At 42.6% G+C, this 22,940-nt stretch overlaps 1 protein-coding gene across 8 annotated transcripts in view; it reads left to right on the top strand.

The window, feature by feature from the left end:
* LOC117723774 (microtubule-associated serine/threonine-protein kinase 4) overlaps positions 1–22,940 on the top strand; it is a 349,397-nt gene that overhangs the window by 166,113 nt on the left and 160,344 nt on the right. Inside the window, exon 1 of one of the 8 annotated variants that reach the window (XM_034523332.2) lies at positions 15,049–15,564. The exons of 6 other annotated variants lie outside the window; for them this stretch is intronic. In XM_034523332.2, coding sequence (XP_034379223.1) covers positions 15,473–15,564 — 92 coding nt within the window. In that variant the 5' untranslated portion in view covers positions 15,049–15,472. Of the gene's footprint in view, positions 1–15,048; positions 15,565–22,940 lie in introns of those variants that run through there. One more of the 8 variants, XM_034523329.2, reaches the window with a different exon arrangement.

The raw sequence follows: 22,940 nt of genomic DNA on the forward strand, positions 1-22,940 counted from the left end.
GATGAGAGCAAGCCCCACCTGATTTGGTGTCTCATCTTTTGCACGTATTCCCACTGTGATACCTTGAGTGATTCTGTGATGTAGCAGGCTTATGTCACCAGAACCAAGCAGAAGCTAATGTCACATTCTACAGCCTCCAGAACAGTGAGCTAACCAAACCTCCTTCCTTCATGAAGTATCTACCCTGAGTGTTTCCTTATAGCAGCAGAACATGCACTAATACCGTGTTCTGCAGATCCCTGGCAGCCCACTGAAGTAGCTTAAGGCCATTTCCACGACAGAATTACTAGGTAGATCTTTTGAAGCCAGATATCTGCAGTGGTGTTTTTTTAAAAACTGCTAGCCACTTATTAGTGTAAATAAATGAAATTATTATTCGGAAATGAACAGAAGGGACTGTGACAGTAGTATCAGATGCCATTCAAAGTTGTAAATGATGATTATCTTTTAATTTCTGGCAAATTAAAGCTTAGCTTTTGGAACAGAGAAAGGTTGCCCACACACCTGGAGGGAGCCTGGGCCTGCTAACTCTTCTGTGGGTTTTATATATCAAGCAATATTATTTGAAAGTATTTGGAGCTGCTTCAAGGAAGATGAGTTGACATTCAGGCTAACTGATGGCATCACTTGCTAAACACCAAAAACACCCAACCTTTCATTTCTTTTTTCTTTTGGAGACAGAGTCTAACTATTGTAACCCTGGCTGTCCTGGAACTTAACTATGTAGACCAAGTTTACACTTGAGATCCACCCGCCTTTGCCCTGGAGTGCTATGATTAAAGGCATGTGCCACCATGCCTAGCTAGGAAACAACGTCTTAAAGATGTTTTAAGATTCATGAAAACTGTATCAAGAATAAAATAATTAAAGTTTTGAGTTGTCAGTGAATCCCACCGTTCTTTTCCTATGTGTACGTGAGATTACCGTTGTAAGTATAGCACAATCCTTTTCTATTGGATTTTTTATGAAACCATGCTTCAGTATCACTTCACAGGGGCTGTTTGTTTTGGTGACTGCGTAGTTAGTAAATAGGTCTTCTACCCTTGATGACTGAGGAAAAGAAAAAGAAAACAATATCTAGAGAAGTGACAAACAACTACTGTGTTCTGTATCTTCATGTCTTTGCTTCAGAGAAGAGGGCAGGGAGATGGGGTGCAGACCACCACCTGTTGAGAGGCTTGCCTGCAGATTCTGAAGCATCTCTCTGAATTCAGACTCTGCAGTGATAAGTGAACTTTCCCCATCACCAACAGCTTATACTTGTCTCTCAAACTTCCAATTCTAAAGTGTAACCCCAGGGTCTAGTTCACGTCTTCAACGTGATCGACTAAAACATTACTTCTTAGTTAAAGCTTTAGGTAGAGATGGCTAATTATAGAATCAGAACAAGATGATACAGGAATGGCCGTTCCCTGGAGGAGACAGTGTGACAGGAGAGGATGCTCGTGGGAGTGGCCATGTGCCAGAACACACTCAGGTCAGGCACCTAGTCTGCCTGCCTTTGCAGCTTCTCTTAAATGGGGTGGAAGAATTTATAATGGAAACCGACCCATGTGAGGCAGCAGGTCTGGGCTGTGAGGTGGCAGCCAGCAGGCCGTGACCCTGAGCACTACTGAGGTGGCACATTGAATTCTCATCTGTTCCCCTTTGGAGTTGTGTGCAATGCTTGTGTTCCCAGCAAGATTGAGTTCCCAACCTTAGAAAAAGGTCACCCTACCCAAACTCATTTTTTTTTTTAATCCATTCTTTCAGGAGACAAAATCAAACTATATTTCAGCCATTCTTATCATAGAGTTAAAAACTAATAGAAGCTTGGAGTTCATTTTTAAAAATAAACTATTAATATATGCCACGTGTTACAGACTTAAATTTGTATTAGCATTTTTTTTTTTACTCATTATGAAGACTATCTATAATGACATTTCTTAAAAGACAACTATCCAGGGGCTGGAGAGATGGGTCAGCGGTTAAGAGCACTTCCTGCTTTTGCAGAGGTCCTGAGTTTGAGCCCCTGCACCCACAAAGTATCCAGTTCCAGGGGATCCAATGCTGTCTTCTGGCTTTAATAGGTACTACATATTAATCAGTACTACATTTAATAGGTACTAGATATTTTATGTGCAGATATTCAGGCACGTAAAAAAATTAAGAATAGGGATAGAGAGATGCCTCAATGGTTAAGAGCACTGGCTAGTCTTTCAAAGGACCCAGATTCGATTACATTTATGTAGTGGGTCACATCATCTGCAGCTCCAGTTCCCAGGTATCAGACACCCTCTTCTGGCCTCCTCAAGCACCAGGGCTATAAGTACCCAGAAAACACATTTTTTTTCCCTAAGTGTTTTCTAAAGAAGAAAAATAAACTTATTTTTTTTAAATAAAAGAAAGACAAACCATTTAGCCAGATGACAAACGGCACTATGTGTTTGGAAGTGTCCCTTTATGACTTGTATGTAACAGATGGAGAAATAGAAAATTAACAGCTTTGTTTTTTTTTTTCCTTTCCCTGAACCTTAAAAAATAATATGTGTACATCCATCCATCCTGAGTATCCACTTTGTACTTGAGGCATACAGATGAACAGAATCTGTCCTTGTACTTGGAGAGCTTGCAGCCTAGTGGGGAATTAGACCTGTAAACACATCATCTTGCTGCAGAAGAATGATTGCTATACAAGAGGCATGCAATGCATAAATTCATCGGGGAGCCTGCAGGAGAACTACTTATGTGTGCAGGAGAAAGTCAAGCAAACTTTGCTGGAGGGTGACCTTCCAGCTCACACTTGAAAGATGAACGGAAGTTTCCCAGGCAGAGGGGGTGGAAATTCTAGAAACAAGGAACAGGATGTGCAAAATGTATGGCAGGGTGTATTGTGTCTGGGGATCCAAAAGTAATGTGGTATTTCTGACAAGTGCGCATTTTATTATTGAAGCCAAAACCACAAAAAGACCCACGACCAGAGACAAGGCAGGAAAGATGTAATAAAATATCCTTTAGAATTGATCTTAATTTTCTGGAGACATGCCTTCCAAACTGTACCAAAGTCACCTGACATTTTGGTGTGAACTTCTGAGCTCTATTCTCAAAACTCATGAATCCTTTGGTGTAGAAAAGAGCCTGAATCTCCATTGCTTCCTTAGCCTGGTGTGAGTTAGTGGTAGGACACAGAAACCTCCCTGGGGAAAAAGTACTACTGGGATGCGGTAACAAGCTGTTGCATATTGTTTCCTGGGTAAGTGATAGGCCCACAGGCAGATGTCTAGACCGGTTGGAAGGAACAGTTAGTTTCACATGGTAGCAGTGAGTCTGGGGAGGAGGAAGAGGACTGTGTTCATCTAGATGTGAAATTATGGCTACTCTCTGGAGAGAGCAAAGAAACAATATCTTGTTTTACTTGAGAGGCAGAGGCAGGTGGAGCTCTCTGAATTTAAGGCCAGCCTGGTCTACAGAGTGAGCTCCATGACAGCCAGAACTACATAGAAAAACTCTGTCTTGAAAAAGCTAACCTATCAACCAACCAACCAACCAACCAACCAACCAACCAACCAACCAATCAGTAAATAAATAAATAAGTAAACAAACAAACAAATAAATAAATGACTTGTTTTGTTCTTTTTTTATCATTTTATATACTATAAAAAGTGTGCCCCTCCCCCCCCCCCCAATTTTCCTGTTACTTTAAATAGCACTTTCTCTTCTGCTTTCTCGTCACTTGTCACCTGGCTTTTCTACTTTTTTTCCCTTCATATATTATTAGCATTCTTTGTAGTTTTGAATGTATTTGATTTCCTAAGGGTCACTAATGGGGACAATCCTTATTAAATACACATTCTTCGTCTACCCACTATGTTATTGGTTGCTTTTAGTGACTCTTGCCATAGCTGTCATTAACAGTCTCTTTAGAAACATCACTGTGATCATTGTGGTGCTTCTTATGAGTCTTTTATAGAATCTGGGACAATGTCTCTGCTCAAAAAACATTTATACTCTTGGCATCCAAAATGCAGGCTGCCAGTTTTATCACGGCCTCTGTAATGAAAGATGGGAAAGTCTGAAGGTGACAAGTTTATGTGTGCTTAATGACAGCCATTCAGTAGCTTCAGTAAGGACCACCAGGTTTGCTTGTACTCTCCTGGATAGTTTTCTTGGCGGCCTTCTTCCATTTCTAAGCAGTGAAATAGGAAAGTATGTACTGTGGGGAAGCAGGCTTAGAATTCAAAACAGTTTGCGTAAATGCAGGGCTCCACCACCCTGCAAATAGCCAATGCACATATTCAACATAAAACAAAGCACTGTGCAGATTTATAACCCATTTGGCTTCAAAAATACCCATTTGCCCAGTTGCCACAGACAGGTAAGGATTTATGCCTGGAAGACAGGGATTTTTTTTTATTATTATTTTTATTTTTTTTAATATTATAAAATTCCTGGGAATAGGAATATGACTTCTTTTTAAAAGCAGATTTAGTATTTACTTCCAAGGTTTGTGGAGCTTTTACGTGTGCATCTGATTTCATGTGTCCAAGAAACATCAGTCACATCTTATGAAAATGTCCGAGTGCGCGTGTTCTTTCTTAATTTTGTAAACTCCTCAGAGCAGCCTCACATTCTGAGCAGCCAGAACCTTCACAGTCAAGAGAACAAAACTGCCAAATGTGTTGATTTTGGAAACTGAAATTTGACTTTTTTCCTTTCAATTCAAAGTAACTAACTTATGAGCTGGAGTCACTTAGTTGGTAGTGTGCTTAGTTATCATATAAGAAACCCTGGGTTTGATCTCCTGAGTCTCATAAACCAGGTGTGATGACTCATGCCTGTGATATTAGCTGTAGGGATGTAGAGGCAGGAGGATCAGAAGCTCAGTGTTACCCTTGGGTACACACACACAGAGCGAGCGAGCGAGACAGAGAGAGAGAGAGAGAGAGAGAGAGAGAGAGAGAGAGACTGCATGAGATCAGATAATAATACTCTTAATTAAAATGTAAAAATGTTTAAATAATAAAAGCATTCATCATAATCTCAAGCAGATGTTCACTGAGAGGCTGAATTTTTATTTTTGATAGAACAGGTGACACAGTCAGAGAGCTACTGCTTCATCCGATTGCAGGGCACTTCTCATTTTACCCATGTTGTAAAACCAGAATTTTAGCTTCCTCTGGCTACCGTAACCACATATGATGAGCTGAGTGAGGGCTTAGAGCTTTATACATTGACTCTTTTACAGTTTTACTGGTCAGACACCCAAAGTTCCTCCTCCAGCCCCCTCTCACTGAGCTGACCCTGCTGGCCTGGAATCTCTCCCCTCAACCCAGCTCTCTCCAGTTGCATTCTTAGCATTCCTGGGCTGTGTCCCCATCCTTTTTGCTGACTACATTAGCATCTGGCATAAGCCTCTGTTGCTATTGTTGTAATTGCACCTAAGAGCCATGTGGGTAGCCTGGGACCCCTTACTGTAATCACATCCTCTGAATGTTTCTGACATCTACCAGACTCACAGCTTCTTGGGGGTTAGAGACACCTTTGGAATTTATTATCCAGGCTGAAGTCCTGGTCTGTACTGGTTTTCTTAAATTTCAGTTTCTGATCATTTTAGGACTGAAGAATTACCTTTTTTTGAACTTTCACCGCCACACCCCAGCCCTGCCACACATACACTTTTACAAGCAGTTCTGAATTGATTTCCATACCCGAAAATCTTCTTGTACATAATGATGTAGCATTATAGTTCACATGTTTTTATAATACCTAAATATTGTTAATTTTAAAGATGTGAGGAGAAAGACCATGACCCAAACCACCATCACAGCCAAATTAATTAAAACAAGCAATTAAAGCAAACTTTTTTTATGTACATGGGTTGCCTCCTTCTAAGGAAGCACTGGACATAGGCAAGATAAGGGCTTTTATAGCTCGTGGGTAGGGGAGGTTTCCAAATGAGGGATTTGGCAGACAAATAGGTGGGGTTAGAGAAGCAGAACAGAACAAGTGGATCATTACAGCCTCTTGTGAAACAGAGACATTGTTGCAAGGTGGTTGTAACAAGGTAGTCATAATAAAGTGGACATAACTGTTAACATCCTGTCTAAACTCCACCCCACAGTTACCTGACAACAGCCAAGTAGGCCTGACCCACTATAAAAGGGGCTGCTTGTCCCCTGCTCCCTTTCTTACTCTGGATCCTTGTTTCTTTCTTGTCCTCTTGGGCTCTTCTCTCCCCCCCTCCCACCCTACCCTTCCCTTCCCCACCTCTCCATGTGTTCGTGGCCAGCTTCTACTTCTCTACTCTCTGCCTTTCTCTGCCTCTACTACCCTGTTAAGTCCCCTTCCCATGCCCTGAATAAACTCTATTCTATACTATACCATCCTATGGATGGTCCCTCAGGGGAAAGGGATGTCTCAGCATGGGCCAGCTAAGGCACCCCCTTCCCCTATACCTTACCACACCCCCATAGAACATATTCCTTCTCTCCATTTTTATAAACATATCAATAACTACAGGTGGCCATAACAACGTTTTTGAAACAACTTCATGGTTGCCATTTCCTGGGACTATTTGTACAGAACAATTTGTAGTTAAGGTTACAGGTGGAGGTATAGCCCAATCCTTGAGAAACAGAGTGTAAGGATCCATGATTCATCAAAGAATGATAGCCTGGACTCACATAGTATGTAAATGCAAAGAATATTTTATTCTGCAGAAGTCCAGCATGTTGGGGTCTCTCATTACCAAGATAGAGAGACAACCAAGTAAACTCGCAGGCCTGATTTAAAGCACATTATGGGATTCTGGGGTAGGTGACCTTTGTCTTGCTCCGTCTCTAGGGACATTCTATTATTGGGGCATGGGGGCTGGAAACTGTTGCTGAGGAAGTAGCTGAGGAAATCTGGAAACTGCTACTGACCCATTGTCCTTGCCTCAGGCTAGGTGATGGGTCACCTTCTGAGGCCTGGACTTGCCTAGACTTGCCCAGTTCTTGGAAATAGAGATTTAGGCCTCATCCTCTGCCAATTTGAAGCTTGCATGGAGTTAGCCTAGCCTTCTCAAGAGGTTTAATCATAACCAGGAATAGACCTTGTTTGTCTTTATTATAAGATGGTGTCTTAGTTTGGGTTTTATTGCTGCAAAGAAATACCATGACCATGGCAACTCTTATGAGGGACAGTATTTAATTGGGGCTGGCTTACATTTCAGAGATTCAGTCCATTATCATCATAGCAGGAAGCATGGCAGCGTCCAGGCAGGCACAGTGCTGGAGAAAAAGCCAAGAAAAGATTGTTCTACCCTGGGCGGAGCTTAAAGGTAGAAACTTTAAGGCTCTCAAAGCCCACCCCCACAATGACACATTTCCTCCAACACAGCCACACCTATTCTAACAAGGTGACACCTCCTAATGGTGTCACTCCCTGTGTGCCAAGCATTCAAACACAGGAGCCTATAGAGGCCACACCTATTCAAACCACTACAGATGATTTTTCAGCCTAAGAGGGAGGCAGGCTGATTTATCAATAAATGTTTGTGTATGTGTGTACATATGTGTATTGTGTGTATTTTCATCTTCCAAATTGCTTCTAGAACATTAGTACAGAGTCCTTATCTCCCTGTGCCCTTGTGGACATTGAATACTATCACTTTTTAATCTTTCCCAATTAGGTAAAAATGGTAGCTGATATTTTTAATCACATTTCTGTGATAGATATTCACGACTGACATTCTGTTTATCCCCCTATAAATTAATATTACTTCACAAACTTCTACTGGCATAAAAATGACATGACTCAGTAGAAACTCAACTGAGCCCTGTTTGAAAACTGCCTGGCTAACTTCCATGTCCTCACTGACATGTTTTCCTGCTTTGTGACAGTTTGAATCAGCTATGACAATAGAATAAAAGTCTTCTCATTGCAGAAACACCATCTCTACCTCTGTCTGCATGTTTCTTTGTGGCACTTTGACCACAACTCCTTCCTTTCTTTTTAATGGGATAATTCTCTATGCCCATGGTTATCTGACCTGGAAAAATACTCAAGAAAAGATGAACTGATAAATTAACCATAATCTTACATTACAGAGAAGGCCTTGGTGTCAGCTCTAAAGGGCTAAATATAACCACACTGACCTGCCTAAACCAAATTGTCACTTTTTATAATTGCACTGTAATTCATTCTCGGGAGCTGAATGAGAAATGATGTACCTTGGACCCAGGCTTCTGGATCAAGTAGCACCATGTCCTTGAAGTTAACTCCACACTGAGATGTCCTCCTTACTGACTAGGGTTCACTGTTACGACCCAAAAAGCACTTAGCATCTCATCCATAACTGATCGCACACCTCTACCCTCTCATAATTAAATGCATATGCATAGGCCCCTATTTTGTGGCATTTTAGAGTCTGAGATAATAGATGTTCATAGTGGATACAGTACATGTAAATAATGGAATGGACTTATGGATCTTTGAAGCTAAAATAGGAACAGGAAGGCAACACTTTTTAAAACAGGAATAGGGTTATTGCTGAGAGTGTCAGTCTTCTGGCAGTAACTGTGCTGTTATTGCCTCTTGTGAGAAAGCTCACCCTCACTGTCTTCTTATCCTTACTGAGCCTGATGTCTCTCGTTCTTCACCTTCAGTCACCTCTCCGTCTTCGCTTCCTTGTCTCCCTTGTTTTAACATTCAGCTCAGTGATGGTATTAAAGATTTAAAGATGAAAGCAATACAGCCTCAGCCCGCAAGGAGCTCTTTTTTAAGGAGAACTGATCTGAAGCAGATCTGGATATTGATAGTGACTGAACCCTTTTATGCAGCTGCTGTCTGGGATAGAACCTAGTAGAGAGATTTACCTAACCCACTGGGGGTGTCAGGCTTACCCAAAAACTGTCTAGAGCAAATGGCTGCAGGGTGCAGTCTCGGAGCGAGGTCTAGTCCTGCTCTGTGTGTGAGAGGCCATTCTGTGTATGATAAGAGGGCATTGTGAGGCCATTCGGTGTAGAGAAGAGGGCATCGACCTCAAAGAGTTGCCCTCTGTTCCATGATTATTTTGGTAGCCTGTTAGATTACAATTTGCTGATATATATTCCAGACAGCTGTTTTAAAGTCAAGAAGCCCATCTGTCTTACTTTTCTACTGCTGTGAAGAGATATCATAGCCAAGGCAGCTTATAAATGGAAGCGTTTAATTTGGGGGCTCACTGTTCTAGTCAGTTAGAGTCTGTGACCATCATGGCAAAGGAGCATGGCAGGAGGCAGGCAGGCCAGTTGTGCTGGAACAGTATTGAGAACTTACATCTGATCCACAAGCAAGAGACAGAGGAGGGCTCTTGGAATCTTTAAGCCTGACCCCAGTGACACATCCTCCAGCAAGGCCACACCTTCCTAATGCTTCCCACACAGTTCTGCGCTGGGTACCAACCATTCAAATATCAGAGCCTATGGAGGCCTTTCTCATTCAGATCACTACACCTCTCAGCTAAGATCTTCCAGTAGCCTCCTATATTCATTTCTGGTAGCATGCCTTGTTTTCCTCTGACCATCCTCAGATTGGCAGAGCAGAGAATTGCAAGAGCTTTCTTCTTAGAAGTGCCTCCCTGCCTGCTCCCCAGGACTGACTCACCATGCGTATCCATCACACATGTCAAGGAGCTACTTTGGGTAGAAAAGTCCTCATTCCCTATATCTGCCCATTCTCTTCTCTTAGATTTATTGATGTTACTGACTTTCTGCTGCCTTTCCGATTGTCTGCTTCTCCTAAGATCAGAATGCCTGTGAGACACATTGAATTCTCTTCCCATTCTGTCCCATCTCCATTCTGTCATGTCACCATTTAGAACATATTCTTCATGCCAATCATGAGGATTATATAGTTCTCTGGTAGACTATTAAGAAGAGAAACTGACTATTTGGGTTTTTAAAAATTATTTATTTATTTATTTATTTATTTATTTATTTATATGAGTACACCATCTCTTTCTTCAGACACACCAGAAGAGGGTATCAGACCCCATTGCAGATGGTTGTGAGCCACTATGTTGTTGCTGGGAATTGAACTCAGGACCTCTGGAAGAGGAGTCAGTGCTCTTAACCACTGAGCCATCTCTCCAGCCTCTGACGATTTGTTTTACCCAATAACCTTACTTAGAACTCTGCATTTTACTTTATTATACTGTTGTTTTTTTTTTTTTTTTTTTTTTTTTTTTTTTTTTTTTTTTTTGCACTTTTCCTAGGGTGATACAACCTGACTATTGTCTGCCAGGGGTTTCAGCATTCACATGTATCCCTGCCAGTTCATTATCGTTTATCTTTCTTACAGCTGAGTAGTGTAAGCACCCATTTGTTTAATAACATCAAGAGTCTCCGTCTTCCAGCTGTTCACTATGTTCTTTGTTCTTCCTCTTGTGTATAGCATCCTTTCTTTATATTTTCTTTCTAAATATTTGTATTTTGATCCCACTTCAATTCTATTTTTGTGGGCTTCCTCATTTAGAAAAGTCATTGTGCATATCAGACCTCTTCCCTTAAGTTCAGGAGAGCATTGAGAAGCCGATCTAATGCACTTACAGATGTGAACAACCTTGAGCAATAGACATTTTTAGGTGCTGAACACAGGGGTAGACATGAGTCAAGCAGGTTTGCAGCAGAATTGCAGTAGGCCAGGATCAGGCAGAGTCTTCGTGGAAACTCGGTATCCTCCCCGGATGTAGATATAAGATACAGATTCTTGCATAGGGAGTTGCACACTCCCCAGGTCTAACACCTTGGCCCAGAGAAATTAATCTCCATATAGTACACACAAAGGAGTCTATAGATAGTAGCTTTTTAATACTATTCTGTTTTGGCATGGAACATCTGGAGGGAGAATAAAAAGTCTGTAAAAAGGACATTAAAAAATATATGAGGGGAATGAATTGTGAAGGATTAGACCTTTTATTTTCTAACATTTTTTCCAGAGCTAGTCTCCCGATAGGACAGCAAGCTTATTTTCCCATCCCACTTCCCTTCCTTGGAAAAGCAGTGGCTGATAGTGACATTTTGATAAATGAATGAGTAGTCTGGATCCCAAACTGTATCCACTGCTGTTTTGGCTTAATGGTTGTCCAATAAATAGAAAATCTTGCTGTCTGTGTATTGGCCGAGACCAATGTTCTGAGGACTGTGAAGGCTCAGTTTCTTCTTCGTTCAGCAGCTTTATGGTTGTTTCAACTCAGCTGTGCCTCCTCTTCTACCTATATAATTATTTTATCTGTAGGAAAATGTCAGTAATTCTGACAAATTCAATCCTGTGTTTACCGACTGCCTTGTCTTCTGAATCATAGGTTACTAAATCAAGTCATACAGGTTAGAAGACAGGTTACACTTGAGTGTCACGCCCACTCTTATCATCAGTGAGTGTGGGAATCTATCAAGTACTTGCTCTGTATTAGCTAATGCATCACTCACTAGCTGTGTGTGTACTTTACCGAGTCTTACGCTTTCAATGTGGATAAATCCAGACCTTCCTAAACCTTTTCAGTGAAAATAATCAAATATATTTAGTTAAAATGACTAGTGTTGGGGCCGGAGAGATGGCAGGCAGCACCTAAGAGCATGTACCACTCTTGCAGAGGACCAGAATTTGATTCCCAGCACCCATGTTGGGTTGCTCACAGTCACCTGTGACTTCAGCTCCTGGGTATCCAGGGCCCTCTTCTGGACTCTTTGAGTACCTGCATGTGTGTGTATATATATTTATATGTATATATATATATATATATACATATATATATATACATATATATATATAATTTTTTACATTCATACTTTTATATACATAATTTTAAAAATCTTTAACAATAGCTATTAATATCTGAAAATTTCAGATATTCCTTCAAATGGAAAGCAGAGGCAGTGAAGAGGAAAAAATAAAGGTTTGATTATGTCAATGTACCCATTTTATTGCTGCCATGTTCATAGGCAATGCCAGCTAAATGAATTTTTTAGAAAGATTATGGAGAATAGGAGAGTTGGGAATTAAAGACATCAGATCTTACTTACACCCATCCAGAGCTGAATTCTCACCCTATGTGTATCCTCCAACTTGTGATTAAGCAGTCTTCTTGGAAACTTGACTCTCCTTCCCGCACCTTTTCCCTCTGTGGATGCAAACCTACCTTCGCAAAGTCTTTTTAATATCCATGGTCAGTTAGTCAGCTCTTTCTTATCCCTCAAATGCTTTCTACTTTCAGGAGAGAGATACCTGAATTCATGATTTTTCTAGCACAATTTTGAATCCTCTCTCACTACCTTGATTGCTCTTCTCTGGCAGCCTATGGTAGCCCCCTTCATCAACAAGCTCAGAAATCTTTGGTTTGTCTGTGGAATGTAAAGATGGAACTCAAAGGGAGCTTTCCTTGTGTTTGCCTGTGATATTTCCTGAAGTCATGCTAGGACCTAAGAAATGTTTGTACTGCAAAAATCCTTGCATCTCTTAGTAACAAAGAGTCATAAGAGGAAGCCTTCAGAATTTAATAACATTGTTATAAGAATATTGAAAGTTCAGGTTCTGTGAGTGTATTGATGGATCTCTTCATTCTGGTCAATTTTGTGTCTCATAGGACAAAGAGTAGACACTTGGACAGTTTAACTGTCTATTCAAAAAGCATCTTTTAAAATGTCTGTGTACGTCTGGGGCTATTCCATTCTGGAAATACAGAGATCAATATAACCTGGCCTTTGCCTTAAGAAACTTACAGTCTCACAGGGAAGTCAGCAGTGAAGAGCCAAGTAAACACCGTGTGCTGCCGTGTGGAGAGACCCACTGTTCAGGGCGCTGGAGGGCACGGAGCACTCTGTAATCCTTTGCCCCAGGATTACATCATTGAGTGAAATGTTCTTTTAGATTCTTCATGTTGTCAGCACTGACTCACTACAGACATTACATGGAGGGGTTTTATATGGGCCATCTCATTTTCATTTTCGTAGCCGACTCCCAGAGGTTGGTTCTGTTATGGACCTATATTATAATTAGGGAAAATAGGTAGAGATTAAGTGATTTGCTTAAGGTTAGATTAAGTGTTGAGGCCATAATCAAAGACAATATGACGCCTTTCTCAGAGGGAGACATTCTCTAGAATGGTGACTCCCAACAAAAAGGCATTGGCAATGTCTGCAGACATGTTTGATTAGTACCTAGTGGAAAGAGTCTGGGATTTTGCCAAACTTTTCCCAAAGTACAAGGAAGCCTCCAAACCAAAGAATGGCCCAGGCTACAGTGTCACTAGAGAGAAACTCAACTATAGCATGGAGTTCTTTACACATTTTAGAGGTCACTTTACACCGTTTAGAGTGGCCAGTCATCTCTGGGTATCCGTGAGGTACGCATTTACGTCCTAGGATCTCAAAAGATGCCAGAGACCAGTGATGTTCAAGCCTCCTATCCATGGGGCTAGAGAGATGGCTCAGCAGTTTAGAACACCTGCTGCTCTTGCAGATTGGGTTCCCAGCCCTCACACTGAGTGGTTCACAACTGTCTGTAATCTCTGTTTCAGAAAACAGGATGGCTTCCTTTGGCCACTAGGGGGTACCTGTACGCACACTGAGCACATATAGACAAACAGGCACACTGCATACACACACACACACACACACACACACACACACAGATAAAATAAAGTACATTTAACATTTTTAACAAAATTTTTATAAGACAGATTATGTGCATGTGAACTCTACATCTTCCACACATGGCAAACCATCTCCAGATAATGTCCAATATAAAATAAAACGTGTATCCTGAGGCAATGCATGCTATAACACGGTGTTTGGGAAACAAGAACAAGAAAGGAGCCCACACATGTTCACTAGTCACACAATTTTATTTGCAGGGTTTGTTGTTATTATTGTTATTTCTTTGGCTTTGTATTCTTGAGCCAGGGTCTTGCAATGTACAACCCAGGCAGTGGCTTGTCTCAGCTTTCTCTGAGAGCTGTTCATCCACGTGTGCCCCACCACACCTGACTATCTATCTGTCTATCTGTCTATCTATCTATCTATCTATCTATCTATCTACCTACCTATCTAATGAGATTGTGTGCATGAATGCCTTAAACCCTTTTGGAGTCCTTGGGTGAGAAAATATTTCTGTGGATCACAAGACAATTATATTCAATATAACATTAAATGTAACTGACTTAAATTCTAATTTTTTTCATTACATACTTTTGAGCAAACATTTGTGGTTTGGGAGTTATTTAAATACCATACCTTTTTTTTTTCTAAATGAGTAATAATCAGATTCATCCTTTTCCTGTATTCCTTTCCATCAAACTCTTAACATACTGGGAGGGAAAGGAATTCACGTTGCTAAATCAGTGCCAAGTAGTATATTTACATGTCATAGGTGATCATTAACTAGATCCATCTTTTGAATCCATGAGGCCAAACAAGTGTCCACTGTAGTCATCCGTCAAATGGATGTAAACTCGTGAATTTTGTGTCATTGAGATTTTCTGGTGAGTGTGGTGGCTTGGCTTGTGTATGCTTCTCCCAGACAACAGGTAGCGTCACCTCCGGAGTCATCGGGGACTTCCCTCCGAGCGCCACAATTGTGCCTCATCCTATGGTGAATCACCCACGCTTTCAGGTGTGCACAGCATACACTAGTGTTCCGGTGCGGCAGCTGGACTTATTTATTTATTTTTGAGGGACCGATCCATTCCAGGCCCTGGCATGGGGGAGCTGCGAGGATGCTCCAGCCCTGCGCCTGCTCCTGGGCAGAGTACACCAGGGGGCCGTTCTCTTTCCCTGGAGGCCCAGCTGGGGGGCTGAGCCAGCTCCCTGCCACCTTCCTTCCGACTGGATCCTACAGAAAGGTGTCAGATTTAAGTCCTCCCATAGGTCAGTTTTCTAAAAGTGCTTTCAAGTTTCCATGGTGTTGGGTTTTTTTTTCCCCCCAGAAGGGGAGGGCAAGAGCAGCTTTTGCGTTCAAATTCTTTTCCTTGTATGTAGACGCCAAAAGGAAGCTTCGCACTGGGCATGTTCGGATGTGAATGGGTTTGCTGATAAGCAACAGCCTCCCGGAACCATAGACTTAAAATAGTCCTCCTCCTACCATCCCACCCCTCCAGGAGCTCCAAATGGTATCTGCCAAACAGATGACAAAGTACCTTGGACTGAATCACACGGAGACAGCATTTTGAGCAGAACGCAGGCTAAACTCTTGTAATTACTGTTTATAGCTGGCCAAGGCTTCCTAGGAGAGGGCAAACACAAGAGGAAGTAAGTTTCCTGAACCTTTCAGATGGCTCTGCATTAATTAAAGGCCAGCACGGGACGGGTAATTCTCAGTCAGGCTCCGAGTTGTTCCTGAGACCACAGTTCACCGCACGTTTTCTCTGGAGGGAGTGAGTAGATAATTGGGATTTTTTTTCCTTTATTTTTTTTTCTCCCCATCTCCGTTTTGATCCCATGGCCTTGAACTCACAGTGAAGTGAAGAAAGAAAGAAATGGATATGTCTGACCCCAATTTCTGGACTGTGCTCTCAAACTTTACTTTACCTCATTTGAGGAGTGGGAACAGGCTTCGGCGCACACAAAGGTAAAAACGCGGGATCTTCCCCTGGAGCAGGAAATGCTCTCTACCAGAGGCTGGGGGCTGCCAGAGCCCCGTTGCGTCTGGTATTTTGTTTGTTGATGGCAGTTTGAAAAGTTTGTGCCTTTCCAGGGGGTCTCTGTCTCTGTAGTTCCTCGGTGGGGCTTCCTAGGGGTTCCATGAGTGCGCGGCTCAGAATTCTTTTGCAGTGTGGATGTTCAGGCATTGCCTTGCGCCCCTGCCTTGCAAAGAGGCTCTTTGTCTCTGTCCATTTATCTACTTGTATTTTTATCATTTCATTCACCCATATCTAGGCCTACTGGCATTCCTTACAGAGCCTTCCATTCCTTATAGAGCCTTCCAGAGACTCCCCCTATGTTAGATATTCCACCTACCACTTATAAGATGTGAATCTGTATTGCAGAGATAACCCAAGTGAGCCTATTTCACAGTGATTGCTTTTAAAGATCCGTACAACTTTGGCATTTTGACTTTTTATCGTTTGGCTGACATTTATAATTAATATACAGCCAGCCTTTCATTTATAGTATGTGTGTGTGTAATATATGTATATGTAATATAGGTAATATATATGTATATGTAATATATAACATACATTATATGTGTATATGTAATATATATGTGTATGTCATATATTTAGTATTATGTGTATGTGTGTGTACATATATATATATATATATATATATATATATATATATATGACAGAATAGATGTGGGTGGGGTACAGTTTGTTGTGAGTCGAGGTGGGGCTGATGTTGCAAGTGAGAGAGAGGCCAGGATGCATTTGCAGACAGCTGGCAAGCTGTGATTGAAAGGAGACATGTCTCATCCCCATTTTTATCCAAAACAAAAAGTAGCATTAGTGTGGCTTTAGAGAGCTATGTCCTCTGCCCTGTTTAAGTACAGATTCTTGTTTTTTGTTTTTTTAAATCAAAATTTGGCTTGGCATGCACATTCGAACATGCTTGAAACAGCCCAGTCAAATAAACAGGATGCCAACTATCAGATTTGGAACTTTGTAATCTCTGTGCTCTGCTGCTCAGAGAATACAAGAAAATGGTTCTTTCCGTGCAATGATACCTGTAGCTATTTATCGTGCAAATGCAAATGTGAAGTACTTTTAAAAACTTGGTCCTTTTTTCCCCCGAATTTGCTACGCTATTTCTTGCACTTTGGAGTACTCCTTCATATATGTAAATCCACAAATCACATGTTCACGCACGCACACAGGCCTGTGTGTGTGTGTGTGTGTGTGTGTGTGTATCTGGAAGGCTTTAAAATCATATCATTAATACAATTTGAACAATGCTGATGCCCCCAAATTATATAGGATTCATCAAGGCATGCAGCTGTTTTTCTTGTTTGTGATATAATTGTGCTCAGATAATCATTTCCAGTCTCTTTACAGTGTATCCTCCATGATCCCAAGTGTTCAACATAACAGATAAAGCTGAGGAGAAATAAAGTTGAGGAGAAATACAGGGTCTCTCTGAATGGGCCATTGTGTCTTGCTTGCCACGCTAAATACTAAGGTTCTCATCTATTCGGTTTGATTAGAGCATTTGTTATTTCCTAGCGGGGCAGTTCTGGCTGTGGCACAACTCTCTGCCTTACCTGGAGCCAGTTCTTGGAGAGATAAGGAGACCCTGCCATTACCCATGTCTGGTCCTGAAAAGCAGGAGGAACCTTTTTTCCTGATCCCCGCCCACCTGTTGCTGATCCTATTGAAAGAGTCTAAAGTCTGAGGAAGTCTCAGGCTGGACAGACCTGAGTTAGGATAATATCTGGTCCAGCCTGGTTACTCCTGGGTAACCTGGGTGAGAAGAGTTGAGAAGGACTCTTTTCTTTTCCAGTCACAGGCCTGTCTTTAGTTCAAGAAAGCAGACAAATGACTTTCCTTTTTCCTTTCTAGGAATGTGGAGATTAGAAATTGACCACGTCTGTCCATCTAGTTATTATCTAAGTAACAGGCCAACCTTCCTCCCTACTTACTGGCCTGATATCCCTGATCCAGAATGCTTAGGAACAATGAATTTTTGATTTCTGGTATTTTGGAGTTTGGAATGTGCACAGACTTACTGATTGAACATCCCTAATTAGGAACTACTCGAAACCCAAAACTTTTGAACATACTCAAAGTTTATGATTTTTCTGGCAGTTTTGATTTTGAGTTTCCAGATGAGAGAGCTCAACTTGTATGTAGATTTAGAACGTTGGAGGGCAGAGCTCCTTGTCCCAGTGGTATGCGTGTGTCAGTGCATTTCAGCTGTGTCTTTCCCTAAGGATATGGGACGTGTACACTTACACTGTGGTCTTCCCTTTTAGGGATGTCTCTTAATTGATCTAAATCCTGACTTTTCTGAGTCCATCCTTACCTGAAGAGTCAGTTCTTTCCAAGGCTCTCTTTCTTGCTGTGCTGTGAAAGATGGGATGCTTCTTCATTCCTACCTTAAAAACCTGAATCATGACAGATGCTGTCAGTTACTGTACAAACCAGCATCACAGTGGCCTTGCTGGTTCATTATAGCACTGGCTTATATGGCCTCCTGTGAGAGGCTTTTCTCCTATCACAGGAAAGTGTTTAAGGTTTCTCTTTTAACTCAGAGTCCTGTCTGGCCTGTAGCACCTGGAGCTCTTGGGGAAAGGGACTCCCAGATTTACTTCTGCATGTAGAGCTATAGGGTTGCACCATAATCCTTGTATAGCAAACATGGCACAGCCATGGGAGGAATGGGTTGTCTGGATCTACACTTGACTAGTTACCACTTTGCCTTACAGCTCAGAGAGTCCCTTGGATGGTTCCGTGTGGAGCTGTTCTTACCCCCTTTTGCCCACTTTCTCCAGGCCACCTCAGTGCACAGTTGTACTTCATTGGGAGACACAGATCTGAACTCCATAGACAGGCTCTTCCTAGCTTCTCAGCCAACAATGGAGTAAGCCCGGGTGTAACTTTAACATCATAGATCGGCAGCTATAGCATTCATCGAGAGCATTCCCTCACGTTGGTAAGGAGCTGCCCAGATCCTGTCAGCACCTCTGTTCTAGTGCCTTTCCTCTTCCCATTGGATAAGAACTTGGGGAGGAGGAGGTCACACATCCTGAAGCCATGGCTCCTCTGGGTCACCTGCTGCTGAGTTTCGGAGTGGGCCTTTGCTTGACCTGAAAGGCCAACTTTCCTAATGCTGAGACCCTTAATAATTCCTCATGTTGTTGCTACTTTGTAACTGTAATTTTGCTATGTTACGAATCATAATGTCCATATCTGATATGCAGGATATGATCTAACATGCAACTTGTCAAAAGGTTGTTTGATCCTGCAGAGGGGTCGCAGACCACAGGTTGAAAAACACTACTCTAGCAGGCCTGGAGGCTTGATTTTTCACTTTCATGTTCTAAAATCTGGTGTGTTGTCACTGGTGTAATGGCAAACTCCAAACCTGAGTGACAGCCAGATCACCAAATCACCAAAACCTTTATCCACAACTCGTACTCTCCTCTGCTTTATCCCTTCAAGCAAATTCTCTCTCTCTTTTTTCTTTTGACACTCCAGAACTTGTATTTTTCTGAGGACTCCAACTTGTAAGAGCCAAGAAATAAAAAAGTTTTGTTTTACTGTTTTCTTTTTCCCTCAAATTGTTTGCTGGATTTACATTACTTGGGGTTGTTCTGAGCAGCAGGCTTATGCAAGGATTTTTTAAACTGTCATAATTAACAAAATATATTGACTCTTTATGAACACTTGCCTGCAGAAACATCTCTAGTGCTCAGTGAGGGGTTTTTGTTTGTTTGATCATGCATATATGAGAAAGGTGGAAAATGAACTTTTCTTCTGCCCCGACATTCAGCTTGTCAATATGTTTGCACCCGCCTCTTATTGAAAGTCCAATTAAATTGACATCTGTTAAGTACCTAGCATGTATCTATGTGACTCAAAGCAGAAAGCCCCATGCGTGCCTTCTGTGAAACATGCTGGAGATGTAAACCGACGATGTGGAGTATTTCCAAGGCGCAGTGAGGCACATACATGCTCAGTACAAACGAGACTTGAGTCCAGGGAGCCAGGAGAGGCACCATACGCAAAAGGCAAAAGTTGAGGACGTTCTGAAAGATACATTGCTGTTTCGCAGAGAGCATAGTGCCTTCCCAAGGCGAGTAGAAACGGTGTGAGCAAAAGCTCAGTGGCTGTGGCCACAGAGAGCTCGGTGAAGACTACACACATTGTCGGAGCAGAAAGAGCCAGACCATAGATGGTCATTGCTGGCACAAGTCACTTATGGAGGCAATGAGGAGGAGACTGGATCTGAATATAGTACACTTGGGTTTAACTCTGGTCCCTGTGATGTTGAACAAGGTCACTTTCTTGAACTTCAGGTCTCCATCTTTGAAATAGGGATAAATGTTACTTATTGAATTAGTGTAGAAGCTTCATTACTGTTTCCTTTCATCCTTAACCAGGGCTCACCCTGCTGTGCTCGCATCTCTCATCAGCTCCAGCTTGGCTAATGCGTCCTTTATTTTCCTAATGCAATTACCGGTGAATAAAAACTCTGAATAAATCTTAGCTGTTGACATCACTATGGTCATTACAACATGGGGGTGGGTAGTCAGCAGCATGGCTGAGGAGAGCTGAGGGAGCCTATCCTTAATTCACTGGGGGAAAAGGGGGTGACTGGTGGCTCTGGGGAGCTCTGGCCTGGAAGCCAGGTGAGATCTCTCCACCAGTCAATCATTAAACCATTGTATTAGCCTAGCTGAAACTTTGTAAGTTTAAAAGAAAGGATCTGCTACCTGGGAGAGAAGTTAAGAATGTGAAATCAACAGTGAGCCATTGGCCCTGAGGGACAAGCAAGGATTCCATGATGGCCCTGGAAAGTGTTTTTGGCTTGAGGGCCATCTGGGTGGTTATCAACAAACATGCAAGTGTGGGGAATGGGAGAAGCTGGGGTGGCGGTGGGGGTTGGATGGGTATACTTGGATTGCTTCTTATATCCCCCCACTCCCCAGACAGTTAAAACTACATTTGTGGAGTTTTGATTATGTTCGAAGGACCACAGGGAATTCATTCCTGCCTTCATTTCATGCTGAGGCAAGGGATACAGTAGTCAATAAGTCAGACAGTGTGCGTCAGCCTCACCAGTAAACAGATATCTAAAGAAGCCCATTGCCAAATTGAGGTCAGTGTTCCGACAGCTGTAAGCAAGAGCATGGAAGAGAGAGTAACCTTGTGGGCGTGGAGTGGGGACTGCTCTAAATAAAGTGGGTAGGGAAGGGCTCTTGAAAGGTAATATTTAAAGGGAGACTGAAGACTGTGGGATACATTTGGGGGCAACCGTCTGGGAGCATCAAAGGCTCTTGAGGCAGGAAGGACAAAAAGAAAGTCCCCAGACAGGAAGTTGAATGTAGGTATCCGGCACTGACCTGGCAATCATCATTCATACCATGGAGGTGTAAATTAACTTAGTCTGGAAGAGAAACAGAGCATCATTAAAGGAATGGGCAGAGATGACTTTCAAGAGGAAAAGTCTCCTAGGAGTGAAAGGTTGCCTCTCTCTCTCTCTCTCTCTCTCTCTCTCTCTCTCTCTCTCTCTCTCTCTCTGTGTGTGTGTATGTGTGTGTGTTGTCTCTGGCTCACACAGTGGGGAGGTCATCAATGCCCCCAGCATCAACAGTTGTCCAGTGATACTCTGAGTAGGCATTTGACCAGCAGGGATGGAGTGAAGAAAGGAAAGGAAATGCAGATTGGCTGGTGACCACTTTCTGTGGGCAGCTAAATCCAGTGGTCATGCATCATACATGGTACCAAGCCTTATTTGTTCAGGCAGCCCAGAAGAGCCTCGTTCCTGAATCACATCCCCTTACTCACCATTGCTCACTCCATGGCTGCTTCATCACCAGAATTGGCAAGGGCAGAAGTTTTCTTTTCACATCCTCCCTGGAAGTTCAAGTTCCTCCCACAGACTGTGAGCCTCCCCTCCCCTCCCCTCTGAGCTTGCTGCTGGAGTTTCACTTTAAAGCCTTGACTCAGCTGGGTGTGGTAGCCTACACCTATAATACCAGCACTCAGGTGGAAGAGGCAGGAGGATTGCTGCAAATTCAAGGCTAGTTTGGTCTACATGGTGAGTTTTAGGCTAGCCAGGGCTAAATAGTGAGACCCTGTCCCCAAACATACATATAAACCCACATAAAGCCCCAGATCTTGGTGGGCCTAATTCCCCTCACTGTTAGCTTCCTCCTAAACCCTGGCACCAGGCCTTTCCAGACAGCTGGTTCCACAGGTGGCTGAAACCAGGCCCCACGTGTTGCTCCTCCTTGCCTCTCCACGCCTGACCTGCGGGCTAGGCCCCTCCCTGAGTCCCTGGGCCGTTTCCTCCCACTCCTGGCCTTGCCCAGGCCTGTTTCATAACTGCTTCCTTTCATCCTTCTCCTGTCTTCGTGTTCTCCACTGTACCCTGCCTATTGCTGCAGGACTCGCCCCGTCATCCTCTTATCCAGTCAGCTCCAGCTTGGCTAATGTGCCCTGAAGCTGCCTTGTAGAGCTTGTCCCCCACCACCACCACCACACCCTGCCCAGCCTTTTTCTGAACACTCCATCCAGGGAAGAGAGGGCTCTACTCCAAGCCTTTGACATATATGGCTCTTACTGCTGTCTGCTGAGAGCCTGGGTTTTCACATAGGATGGGGAGGGTTGTTTGTTTGTTTGTTTTATTGGGTATTTTATTTACAATACAGATGTCATCCACTTTCTCCATTTCCCCTCCCTAGAACCCCCTATCCGATCCCCCCTCCTTTATGCTTTTATAACATTTTGATTACATACATGTATTAAGGTCAGCTCTAGGTTGAGGGTCTAGCCAATAGATGCAAATAGTCAAGGAACAATTAAGACAGTAAACACAAATAGTTAAAGAAAAAGCAAGGCATTAAATCCAGTTACATGAACACTCCCCTGATCACTGTTTCTAAGGGTTTATCAGGATGACCAAAGTATCTGAGTCTACTTCCCTGTCCTAGACCAAGGTGGTTTTCATGTGAAGCCTACTTCCTTATTCTAGCCTAAAATTTAGATTCCTGTCTGAAATTACTTCTTTGTTTTAGGATGGGGAGTTCTGACAGACTCTGCAGTTCTGCTTTAAGGTTGACCAGATCCCAGCAATCAGGATTCAGAGGCAGGTGGACTTCTCTGAGTTCAAGGCCAGCGTAGCTCAGAACAGGAGCTCCCAAATTGTCAGTGGTGCCCTGGAATGTTCAGGTGTATTGTGATGAGAGGAGGAAGCACAGAGTGGTGAGGAATGTATAAAGTGAAAAAATTAGGTTTCAAAAAATGTATTAAATGAATGGTGAGGATATGGAGCATATGCTTT

This window comes from Arvicanthis niloticus, chromosome 19, assembly GCF_011762505.2.
Source record: "Arvicanthis niloticus isolate mArvNil1 chromosome 19, mArvNil1.pat.X, whole genome shotgun sequence".
NCBI classification, from domain to species: domain Eukaryota; kingdom Metazoa; phylum Chordata; class Mammalia; order Rodentia; family Muridae; genus Arvicanthis; species Arvicanthis niloticus.